The following is a 13317-nucleotide window of genomic DNA, read 5'->3' on the forward strand; positions in this document are numbered from 1 at the left end:
TGTTCTACTAGACCATATCAAGCCTCTCACTCCTGGCTGTTCTACTAGACCATATCAAGCCTCTCACTCCTGGCTGTTCTACTAGACCATATCAAGCCTCTCACTCCTATCCAACTCTACTTTACCAAATCAAGCCTCTCACTCCTATCCAACTCTGCTAGACCATATCAAGCCTCTCACGCCTATCCAACTCTACTTGACCATATCAAGCCTCTCACTCCTATCCAACTCTACTAGACCATATCAAGCCTCTCACTCCTATCCACTCTACTTGACCAAATCAAGCCTATATAACTCCTATCCACTCTACTTGACCAAATCAAGCCTATATAACTCCTATCCACTCTACTTGACCAAATCAAGCCTATCTCACTCTTTCTTCTGGGTAAACAAGTCATATGAGAATAAGTCTCAGACCTCGTTCAATCCATTTCAGACTGCGCTGCGTTTCAGTGTGAGATTATCTTAAAATAGCTCAATGGATTAATTTCTCATTCATTCAGATTTTGACTTTTTTTTTTTTCTTCTCTCTTGCATGACTTTTTCATCATCCCAGTTGATGATTTGAATATGCTGTTGTACTGTGATCTACACGACCTCGTGAGAGATGGTAGTGACTGTCTGATCTTCCTCTAAACAGACACGGTGTGATATAATATCCTTTGTTTGTTGAAAGGGAACAGAAATGCATCGGAGAATTACTATTTAAAAAAAACTACCTCGTGTCGGGGGGTTCACACTGAGCTAAAGCCACAAACAGCAAACGTCCTGGATTGCGTCGGCATACAGAGCTTAAACTACACTCACTATTTTCAGCACACAAATGTCTTTTAACAGATGAACATATTACAAGATGGATGAGAGAGGATGTGACATGTACTGTATCCTGAGAAGCATTTCTGCGCTCCTCAGCTAGCAGCATTAGTCCTGCCTTCCTCCTGTCTCAGCTTCTTACAGCCAGATGAGAGAGAGAAAGAGAGAGCAAAAGGAGGAGGGAGGGCGACAGAAAGAGAGAGAGAGAGGAGGAGGGAGAGCGACAGAGCGAGAGAGAGAGAGAGGGAGGAGGAGGGAGGGCGATAGAGAGAGAGAGAGAGAGAGAGGGAGGAGGAGGGAGGGCGATAGAGAGACTGAGAGAGAGGGAGGAGGAGAGTGGGCGACAGAGAGAGAGAGAGACAGAGAGGGAGGAGGAGGGAGGGCAACAGAGAGACAGAGGGAGGAGGAGAGTGGACAATAGAGAGAGAGACAGAGAGGGTGGAGGAGAGAGGGTGACAGAGAGACAGAGGGAGGGCGACAGAGAGACAGAGAGGGAGGAGGAGAGTGGACGATAGAGAGAGAGAGACAGAGAGGGTGGAGGAGAGAGGGTGACAGAAAGACAGAGGGAGGAGGAGAGTGGACGATAGAGAGAGAGACAGAGAGGGTGGAGGAGAGAGGGTGACAGACAGAGGGAGGTGTGTGTGTGTGTGTGTGTGTGTGTGTGTGTGTGTGTGTGTGTGTGTGTGTGTGTGTGTGTGTGTGAGAGAGAGAGAGGGGAAAGTGGGGAGCGCAGAGAGAGAGAGAGAGACAGAGAGAAAGAGAGAGATGCTGCTGAATCCTGGTTGGCTGGGGAGCGGGGGGCTGACTCAGTGGCTCTAGAGAGAGAGAGAGATAGAGAGAGAGAGAGAGAGAGAGAGAGAGAGAGGGAGATAGAGAGAGGGAGGCGGGAGAGCAGGCGGTGTGACAGATGCACTTCTCCAGCCCTCTCATCGCCATCAGACCAGTGGCTCTCTTCCATTGGCTCACTGCACTGGACCGGAAAACAGAAAACACTACAGCACCATGCCTGTTTCTGTCACTACGGCAAGCCTCTACCGCCACAGCTGCCACTGCCGTGCAGCATCTCCACTACCTCCAGCCAGCACTCAGACAGAGACTCAGAGAGAAAGCGGGAGCACCCTGAAGACAGGCTCAGTGGAGTGAGGGAAGCAGAGGCTGGACCAGGGCTACGGAACTACAGACTGAAGCACAGAGCAGCTGTTGTGTTTCTGTTCTACTGCTGCTACTGCCTGAGCTCCATGCGAGAGGAGAGGAAAGGAACGAGGGAAAGAGAAAACTGCTGCTGAGAACCTGAAAGAGCTGGAAGAAGGAAAACAAAGCCCACACAGCAACACAGTTCTGAAGTGGTTCAGAGAGACAGAGTGACTCTGTAGTGACTCAGAGAGACAGACTGACTGACTCTGAAGTGACTCAGAGAGACAGACTGACTGACTCTGAAGTGACTCAGAGAGACTGACTGACTGAAGTGACTCAGAGAGACTGACTGACTGAAGTGACTCAGAGAGACAGTGACTCTGTAGTGACTCAGAGAGACAGACTGACTGACTCTGAAGTGACTCAGAGAGACAGACTGACTGACTGAAGTGACTCAGAGAGACTGACTGACTGACTGAAGTGACTCAGAGATACTGACTGACTGACTGAAGTGACTCAGAGATACTGACTGACTGACTGAAGTGACTCAGAGAGACAGACTGACTGACTGAAGTGACTCAGAGAGACTGACTGACTGACTGAAGTGACTCAGAGATACAGACTGACTGACTGAAGTGACTCAGAGAGACAGACTCACTCTGAAGTGACTCAGAGAGACAGACTGACTGACTGACTGAAGTGACTCAGAGAGACAGACTGACTGACTGAAGTGACTCAGAGAGACAGACTGACTGACTATGCTGCTCCAGTGATAATCCAGGAGTCTTCTCTTCACTGACATGAGGAAGCCCTCTCTCAACCTCCTGACTGAAGGACTGACCCCAGGGTTTTGATCAGAACAGCGGCGGACACAAAGCAGGTCTGTTAACAGGAGTTCTGTACAGGTCTATTAGATCTGAGACTTTAGAATCCTCTTGACATCTGGCTGTCAGTGCAGGGAACTGCACTGTTTAAAAAAATACTTTTCTAGATCTCAGACACTGTAAGACTTCTTCGGTATCTTCTCTTGATTCTGACTGTCTGTGCACTCAGTGGAAGCTCGTGCCTCATGGCTTGCTACTACATCGTCATCAGCTCTACTCACCTCAGCAACGGCCACTTCAGGAACATCAAGGGAGTTTTCCGCGGCCCCCTCAGCAAGAATGGCAACAAGAACTTGGTAAGAACTGGCGTGACTTTTTAACTTGGTTTCGTTTTATTACTTTCTCGTTGTGTTTCTGAGTACGTCGTGCATCGTGTTCTCTGCTACGGTGGGTGGGACGGAAGCCTTCCAGAACTTAGTTTGACTCGGAAGCAAATACTCTCTATCTTACTCTGTTGTGTCCAGCAAATACTCTCTATCTTACTCTGTTGTGTCCAACAAATACTCTCTATCTTACTCTGTTGTGTCCAGCATGACTTTCTATCTTACTCTGTTTTCAGAAGGGCTTTTATCTCTTGTTTCTTCCCTGAAAGACCCTCACAACATTTTGAGTAAAGGCATGTGATGTAGAAACATTAGCCTGGTGGATTCAGTAAGCTGTTTGCTACAACACAGAAAGGGTTAATTGTGTTCAAATGTTCTCTTCTCTCGACATAGAGAAGAGAACGGCGAAAGTGTCACAGACCCAAAGAGTTCATTTTAGTTCCAATGTTCCATCCTGACTGCTGACAGAACAAGAACAGAACATAACGGCGAAAGCGTCACAGATGGACGTGTTCTGACCAGTGACCGTGTCTAAATTCCTACCAGATGGATGGCGAGCACGCCGATAATCTCTATACACGCAGTCATAAGTGATGTCACAGGATTGAGTCCTTAATCGTCCTTTCACTGTAGCTAGGGGTTTAGTGTTGATGCAAATTAATCCTTCTGTTTGCCCAACCAGAAACTTGCATTCTAGAATACACATTCCAAATTCCACAATCAGAACTCGGAATCTGGGGCAACACAGTGGGGAAATTAACGGAGAGGAGAAATACGTCTAGAGATTTCTGCTTGGAGAGATTTTCTAAGCTATTAATTATGTAAACAAAAGTATGATCTCTCCATTGTTTGTCATAGAGATCATCGCCCACACCAGATATTATCAGTGATGCTACCCGGGATTACTCACTACACACACACTAATCTAATTAAAATGCAAGCGTTATGAGTTCCTTAAAGGAAGAAGCGCCTTGGCTTTTCAAAGCGTGTGAATACGCTGCTGATGTTCATGCTCTCCCTCGAAAAACCTCTCTCTCTCTCTCTCTCTCTCTCTCTCTCTCTCTCTCTCTCTCTCTCTCTCTCTCTCTCTCTCTCTCTCTCTCTCTCTCTCTCTCTCTCTCTCTCTCTCTCTCTCTGTCTCTCTCTCTCTCTCTCTCTCTCTCTCTCTCTCTCTCTCTCTCTCTCTCTCTCCTCTTTGTCAGTCGAGGAGAACAGAGCTTTCCTGAAAGCCGACACGCTCTCTTTAACGAATCAGAAATGATTGTAGATGAAATATTGAAGTGCTCTATTCTCACTCTATGAGTTCTCTGTCTGCCACATTGTGTTTAACAGAATAACATAGCGGGTGTCATGACACTGAGAAGGAAGCAGGCACACAGCAGCAGCGATAGCAGCAACAGATTGTTTCAAGACAATAGGAAAGAATAGACTGGATGCTCTGGGCTGGATGCTCTGGGCCATTACCCAGGCTCCATCTAGCTTCCACACCCCCCCAGCGCTATCGTTTCACTCCATCTCTCACTGCGGGGGAGACCTGATGTCATTTAATCTAGAATTACTTAGACCGGGAGCAGAGGACAGGGGTGATGGGGGATATCCCGTCCTGCCAGCACCACACACAGCCACTGTAAATATACTGAGAGAGAGAGAGACAGCGAGAGAGACAGAGAGAGAGAGAGACACAGAGAGATAGAGGAGAGAGAGAGAGAGGATAGCAAGAGAGAGATGGGAGAGAGAGAGAGAGAGGGGGAGAAGGAGATGGGGGAGAGAGAGAGAGGGAGATGGGACAGAGAGAGAGAGAAAGGGGATAGAGAGAGACAGAGAGAGAAAGATGAGACAGAGAGAGAGAGATAAGACAGAGAGAGAGAGAGAGAGAGAGAGAGAGAGAGGGGATGGAGAGAGAGAGAGACAGAGAGAGATGAGACAGAGAGAGATGAGACAGAGAGAGAGAGAGAGAGAGGGGACAGAGAGAGATGGGACAGAGAGAGAGAGAGAGAGAGAGAGAGAGAGAGAGAGAGAGAGAGAGGGGACAGAGAGAGAGACAGAGAGAGAGAGATGAGACAGAGCGAGAGAGAGAGGGAGAGGGGACAGAGAGAGAGACAGAGAGAGAGAGATGAGACAGAGCGAGAGAGAGAGGGGACGGAGAGATGGGACAGACAGAGATGGCTCTAATCTACTCTAAACTACTGGAGTAAAACAGCCATGTACTACAGTTGAGATGGTAAACTAGCGATGTATTCATATGTAACTTAGATACTGATGATAGAGAATAACCAAATTATTTATATATATATATATATATATATATATATATATATATATATATATTATAAATACTCACATACTGTCTATTTATGTTATCTCTTATAACCTGCTATAACACATGATAACACCCACAACGATGACAGATTGTCCCACAGATCAAGCAATCTACCGTTAAACACATCCCAAAGAAACATTTTGAAATATAGCGTCTTTAAAAGTATACGCGGCTAGAACATTCCGGTGTTTTGCTTTTTATCATTTCCACGTAGCATTAAGAATATTGACTTGAAACATGGACAATCGCACGATGTACTCACTCAAATGGTTCAAACGACTGATTATCTGATTGTATCCTCTAATAAACTCGTCGAAATTAAATATGGCAGAGAATTAGGAGGCATTATAGACGAAAGGACTAGTCAGATCACACCAGTAAAAAAATATTAAAAATTAAAAAGGCTAAACAATATGGATTAAAAACAAAATACAATTTGATGAATTATTGAGGAGCAGTCAGGACGTATACCTCTGTGTGCCATTTAAATGCCTCTTCAAAACTCTCTCTATTAAATAGGAGAAGGATTCCATAATATTTAGTTTGAGATACTACAGTACGTGTTCGGTCTCTGGGCTCTGGGCTTCTATGTGGTGATCCAGACACACGACTATTCGGCAAAGACATCTTCCTACAATACAAAAGTCCCCATTTCCAGAAAGAGTTTTGATACAAAAAAAAAGGGGGGAGCAATGTCTCAGTCTATATGTTGTTAGTGGTCGGGACAGTGGGTGATTCTGTGGACAGCTCTGTGTTAGGAGACAGTGTGTTAGTGGTCGGGACAGTGGGTGACTCTCTGGACAGCTCTGTGTTAGGAGACAGTGTGTTAGTGATCGGACAGTGGGTGACTCTCTGGACAGCTCTGTGTTAGGAGACAGTGTGTTAGTGATCGGACAGTGGGTGACTCTCTGGACAGCTCTGTGTTAGGAGACAGTGTGTTAGTGATCGGACAGTGGGTGATTCTGTGGACAGCTCTGTGTTAGGAGACAGTGTGTTAGTGATCGGACAGTGGGTGACTCTCTGGACAGCTCTGTGTTAGGAGACAGTGTGTTAGTGATCGGACAGTGGGTGACTCTCTGGACAGCTCTGTGTTAGGAGACAGTGTGTTAGTGGCCAGGACAGTGGGTGACTCTGTGGACAGCTCTGTGTTAGGAGACAGTGTGTTAGTGGTCGGGACAGTGGGTGACTCTCTGGACAGCTCTGTGATAGGAGACAGTGTGTTAGTGGTCGGGACAGTGGGTGACTCTCTGGACAGCTCTGTGTTAGGAGACAGTGTGTTAGTGATCGGACAGTGGGTGACTCTGTGGACAGCTCTGTGTTAGGAGACAGTGTGTTAGTGATCGGACAGTGGGTGACTCTCTGGACAGCTCTGTGTTAGGAGACAGTGTGTTAGTGGCCAGGACAGTGGGTGACTCTCTGGACAGCTCTGTGTTAGGAGACAGTGTGTTAGTGGCCAGGACAGTGGGTGACTCTCTGGACAGCTCTGTGTTAGGAGACAGTGTGTTAGTGATCGGACAGTGGGTGACTCTCTGGACAGCTCTGTGATAGGAGACAGTGTGTTAGTGGCCAGGACAGTGGGTGACTCTCTGGACAGCTCTGTGTTAGGAGACAGTGTGTTAGTGATCGGACAGTGGGTGACTCTCTGGACAGCTCTGTGTTAGGAGACAGTGTGTTAGTGATCGGACAGTGGGTGACTCTCTGGACAGCTCTGTGTTAGGAGACAGTGTGTTAGTGATCGGACAGTGGGTGACTCTCTGGACAGCTCTGTGATAGGAGACAGTGTGTTAGTGATCGGACAGTGGGTGACTCTGTGGACAGCTCTGTGTTAGGAGACAGTGTGTTAGTGATCGGACAGTGGGTGACTCTCTGGACAGCTCTGTGTTAGGAGACAGTGTGTTAGTGATCGGACAGTGGGTGACTCTCTGGACAGCTCTGTGTTAGGAGACAGTGTGTTAGTGGCCAGGACAGTGGGTGACTCTCCGGACAGATTCACATACGGCTTTGTGTTAGGAGACAGTGTGGTGGATTACTCCATTACCGATTTTCCACCTGAACATATTAATGTATTTCCAGTCATGCCAAAACTTCCCCTACTAGACCACTGTCACGTCACACTTTGTCTTAAAGGATCTATGGAGTCAACTACAATCCCAAACCAGGAACCTATTCAATCTCCCTCCCATTTAGAAATAGTATTTAATAGTGACACAGCGTATGAGACAGCATTAAACAGCGGAGAAAATGATGACACGCTGAACAGCTTTCAGTACATCACATTTAGTTGTAGTAAAGAATAATTAATTGCACTACATATAAACTGAACACAATATCCTACAAAAGACTAATGTGGGGAAAACTAATGTAAACAAAATGGTTTGACAGTCAATGCAATACTGCCAGGACACAAAAACCCCAAAACTCCACAGACCAGGTTGGACCAGGTGTAAAATATCACCTGGCCCCTAAAACAACATAAACATTTGCTATAAGATTTTAACAAAAAAAAGCTGTCTACATCTCTAATCAGCTTGGAAAAATATATATCGTTTTGGGAACTGTAGGGAGAGCTTAATGACTCACATAACAAGAAAAACATCCCCAATCGAAATGACAACATCTGTAAAAACTACATTTTTAAAAAAATATTAGAAAATCCAGAATGCCAGAAATGAACCCGAGACTCAGACAAAATGTGTTAATAATTTACAAAACTTTGAAACAATAATTAAAGATCCATCAAAACCAATTAGATTTACCCGTCACAATAACAGAGCTGAAAGAGACAACCAATCAAAAGCCATTAGATATACCCGTCACAATAACAGAGCTGAAAGAGACAACCAATCAAAAGCCATTAGATATACCCGTCACAATAACAGAGCTGAAAGAGACAACCAATCAAAAGCCATTAGATATACCCGTCACAATAACAGAGCTGAAAGAGACAACCAATCAAAAGCCATTAGATATACCCGTCACAATAACAGAGCTGAAAGAGACAACCAATCAAAAGCCATTAGATATACCCGTCACAATAACAGAGCTGAAAGAGACAACCAAAGCACTCAGTGTGGTAGAGCGTGTGGGCCAGACAGTATCTGTCAATGAAATGCTGAAGAAAAGCAGCCCTAAACTACAGGAAGCCATACTCATCTCTTCAAGCTGGTGCTGAATGTAGGATAGTTCACATAAATATGGAATAAAGGCATATTTACACCTATATTAAAACATTTTAGACAAATATGACCCTAATAATGAATTAAAACAGTGTTTTAAGTGAATGTCAAATTGGCTTCCGACCAAAACAAAGAACAGCTGACCAAATCTACACCCTCCATACCTTTTTATCAAAAACATGTTTATTAATCCACCAAGGGTCAAATATTGGCAATGGATTCCATCTGGCATAAAGGACTCTTCCTCGAACTCATCCAAAGCGGAACTGGAGAAAGAGCCACTGATGTAATTAAATACATTTAAATACATGTTGTTTAAAAATGTGGGGGGGAAAAAGAACATGGACGAGGGGTCACCCAGGGCAGCAATCTGAGCACAACAATGTTTACTATCTATATTAATGTTGTCTCAACAAGGGTTACAACGTAGCCTGTCCAGTGTTAAATGTTGTCTCAACAAGGGTTACAACGTAGCCTGTCCAGTGTTAGATGTTGTCTCAACAATGGTTACAACGTAGCCTGTCCAGTGTTAAATGTTGTCTCAACAAGGGTTACAACGTAGCCTGTCCAGTGTTAAATGTTGTCTCAACAAGGATTACAACGTAGCCTGTCCAGTGTTAAATGTTGTCTCAACAAGGGTTACAACAAGCCTGTCCAGTGTTAAATGTTGTCTCAACAAGGATTACAACGTAGCCTGTCCAGTGTTAAATGTTGTCTCAACAATGGTTACAACGTAGCCTGTCCAGTGTTAAATGTTGTCTCAACAATGGTTACAACGTAGCCTGTCCAGTGTTAAATGTTGTCTCAACAAGGGTTACAACGTAGCCTGTCCAGTGTTAAATGTTGTCTCAACAAGGATTACAACGTAGCCTGTCCAGTGTTAAATGTTGTCTCAACAAGGGTTACAACGTAGCCTGTCCAGTGTTAAATGTCTCAACAAGGGTTACAACGTAGCCTGTCCAGTGTTAAATGTCTCAACAAGGGTTACAACGTAGCCTGTCCAGTGTTAAATGTTGTCTCAACAAGGGTTACAACGTAGCCTGTCCAGTGTTAAATGTTGTCTCAACAAGGGTTACAACGTAGCCTGTCCAGTGTTAAATGTTGTCTCAACAAGGGTTACAACGCAGCCTGTCCAGTGTTAAATGTTGTCTCAACAGAACAGAGGTTACAACGTAGCCTGTCCAGTGTTAAATGTATCAACAAGGGTTACAACGTAGCCTGTCCAGTGTTAAATGTTGTCTCAACAAGGGTTACAATGTAGCCTGTCCAGTGTTAAATGTTGTCTCAACAACAGAACAGAGGTTACAACGTAGCCTGTCCAGTGTTAAATGTTGTCTCAACAACAGAACAGAGGTTACAACGTAGCCTGTCCAGTGTTAAATGTTGTATCAACAAGGGTTACAACGTAGCCTGTCCAGTGTTAAATGTTGTATCAACAAGGGTTACAACGTAGCCTGTCCAGTGTTAAATGTTGTATCAACAAGGGTTACAACGTAGCCTGTCCAGTGTTAAATGTTGTCTCAACAGAACAGGGGTTACAACGTAGCCTGTCCAGTGTTAAATGTTGTCTCAACAAGGGTTACAACGTAGCCTGTCCAGTGTTAAATGTTGTCTCAACAAGGGTTACAACGTAGCCTGTCCAGTGTTAAATGTTGTCTCAACAAGGGTTACAACGTAGCCTGTCCAGTGTTAAATGTTGTCTCAACAAGGGTTACAACGTAGCCTGTCCAGTGTTAAATGTTGTATCAACAATGGTTACAACGTAGCCTGTCCAGTGTTAAATGTTGTCTCAACAAGGGTTACAACGTAGCCTGTCCAGTGTTAAATGTTGTCTCAACAAGGATTACAACGTAGCCTGTCCAGTGTTAAATGTTGTCTCAACAAGGGTTACAATGTAGCCTGTCCAGTGTTAAATGTTGTATCAACAATGGTTACAACGTAGCCTGTCCAGTGTTAAATGTTGTCTCAACAAGGGTTACAACGTAGCCTGTCCAGTGTTAAATGTTGTCTCAACAAGGGTTACAACGTAGCCTGTCCAGTGTTAAATGTCTCAACAAGGGTTACAACGTAGCCTGTCCAGTGTTAGATGTTGTCTCAACAAGGGTTACAATGTAGCCTGTCCAGTGTTAAATGTTGTCTCAACAACAGAACAGAGGTTACAACGTAGCCTGTCCAGTGTTAAATGTTGTATCAACAAGGGTTACAACGTAGCCTGTCCAGTGTTAAATGTTGTCTCAACAAGGGTTACAACGTAGCCTGTCCAGTGTTAAATGTCTCAACAAGGGTTACAACGTAGCCTGTCCAGTGTTAAATGTTGTCTCAACAAGGGTTACAACGTAGCCTGTCCAGTGTTAAATGTTGTCTCAACAAGGGTTACAACGTAGCCTGTCCAGTGTTAGATGTTGTCTCAACAAGGGTTACAACGTAGCCTGTCCAGTGTTAGATGTTGTCTCAACAAGGGTTACAACGTAGCCTGTCCAGTGTTAAATGTTGTCTCAACAAGGATTACAACGTAGCCTGTCCAGTGTTAAATGTTGTATCAACAAGGGTTACAACGTAGCCTGTCCAGTGTTAAATGTCTCAACAAGGGTTACAACGTAGCCTGTCCAGTGTTAAATGTTGTCTCAACAAGGGTTACAACGCAGCCTGTCCAGTGTTAAATGTTGTCTCAACAGAACAGAGGTTACAACGTAGCCTGTCCAGTGTTAAATGTATCAACAAGGGTTACAACGTAGCCTGTCCAGTGTTAAATGTTGTCTCAACAAGGGTTACAATGTAGCCTGTCCAGTGTTAAATGTTGTCTCAACAACAGAACAGAGGTTACAACGTAGCCTGTCCAGTGTTAAATGTTGTATCAACAAGGGTTACAACGTAGCCTGTCCAGTGTTAAATGTTGTATCAACAAGGGTTACAACGTAGCCTGTCCAGTGTTAAATGTTGTATCAACAAGGGTTACAACGTAGCCTGTCCAGTGTTAAATGTTGTCTCAACAGAACAGGGGTTACAACGTAGCCTGTCCAGTGTTAAATGTTGTCTCAACAAGGGTTACAACGTAGCCTGTCCAGTGTTAAATGTTGTCTCAACAAGGGTTACAACGTAGCCTGTCCAGTGTTAAATGTTGTCTCAACAAGGGTTACAACGTAGCCTGTCCAGTGTTAAATGTTGTCTCAACAAGGGTTACAACGTAGCCTGTCCAGTGTTAAATGTTGTATCAACAATGGTTACAACGTAGCCTGTCCAGTGTTAAATGTTGTCTCAACAAGGGTTACAACGTAGCCTGTCCAGTGTTAAATGTTGTCTCAACAAGGATTACAACGTAGCCTGTCCAGTGTTAAATGTTGTCTCAACAAGGGTTACAATGTAGCCTGTCCAGTGTTAAATGTTGTATCAACAATGGTTACAACGTAGCCTGTCCAGTGTTAAATGTTGTCTCAACAAGGGTTACAACGTAGCCTGTCCAGTGTTAAATGTTGTCTCAACAAGGGTTACAACGTAGCCTGTCCAGTGTTAAATGTCTCAACAAGGGTTACAACGTAGCCTGTCCAGTGTTAGATGTTGTCTCAACAAGGGTTACAATGTAGCCTGTCCAGTGTTAAATGTTGTATCAACAATGGTTACAACGTAGCCTGTCCAGTGTTAAATGTTGTCTCAACAAGGGTTACAACGTAGCCTGTCCAGTGTTAAATGTTGTATCAACAAGGGTTACAACGTAGCCTGTCCAGTGTTAAATGTTGTCTCAACAAGGATTACAACGTAGCCTCTCCAGTGTTAAATGTTGTCTCAACAAGGGTTACAACGTAGCCTGTCCAGTGTTAAATGTTGTCTCAACAAGGGTTACAACGTAGCCTGTCCAGTGTTAAATGTTGTCTCAACAAGGATTACAACGTAGCCTGTCCAGTGTTAAATGTTGTCTCAACAAGGGTTACAACGTAGCCTGTCTAGTGTTAGATGCCTACTGCCAAAACTGGGCACCGACAGTGAACATGGGCAAAATATAACTGATGATCTTCCAAAAGACAGTTAGATCTCAAGGAATTAAATACCAGTTAATCCTCGGAGAGACCAACATTAACCACAACAATAATTATACCTATTACGGTCTTAACATCAGAGCGTCAGGGCCGGTTCGACACCGCTATCCAAACTCTTTCAGAGAAAGCAAGGAGAGAATACTACTTCAACAAAGAAAACTAAAACAGGCAGGTAACCCCCTATCAACATTTTGTCCCCGAATAATGTTGTTATACAAATTCTGTGTGCAGCTAGCCCAATCACAAGAACACAGAGCATATCTGGTTAACAGTCTCGCTCCCCAAGAGAGTGACCCCTTTAGCAAAAACTGTCCCCAAAAAAAGAACACGTTTGAGATGAACACAAATTATCTTTTCACAAGAGACAAAAACGTCGACAGCCGGATGTGAATAATACAAACGGTTACACAAACTATTGGTGGAGTGAGGTCGAAGGTCAGAGAAAGAGACTTCAGTTTAGCTGAATACTTACTCTGTGTAAGACCCAAAACATTTATTTTTTTTAAAGCGAAGGGAGGAAACATCTTGTGCTATTTCCTCCATGTATTATAAGTAACACGCTATATAAGTGCGACAGTCAATTTAAATTTTTGTCTGAACGTTGACCATTAATATATTTCTGTATTGGATACTGGA

General features: G+C 44.2%; 1 protein-coding gene across 1 annotated transcript in view; it reads left to right on the forward strand.

Annotated features, from left to right (window-relative positions):
* The first annotated feature begins 1538 nt into the window (after positions 1–1538).
* LOC106586909 (uncharacterized) overlaps positions 1539–13317 on the forward strand; it is a 171885-nt gene continuing 160106 nt past the window's right edge. Inside the window, exon 1 of the mRNA XM_045707470.2 lies at positions 1539–3127. Coding sequence (XP_045563426.2) covers positions 3017–3127 — 111 coding nt within the window. The 5' untranslated portion in view covers positions 1539–3016. The remainder of the gene's footprint in view (positions 3128–13317) is intronic.

The sequence above is a fragment of the Salmo salar genome, chromosome 25, assembly GCF_965601325.2.
Source record: "Salmo salar chromosome 25, fSalSal1, whole genome shotgun sequence".
NCBI lineage: Eukaryota > Metazoa > Chordata > Actinopteri > Salmoniformes > Salmonidae > Salmo > Salmo salar.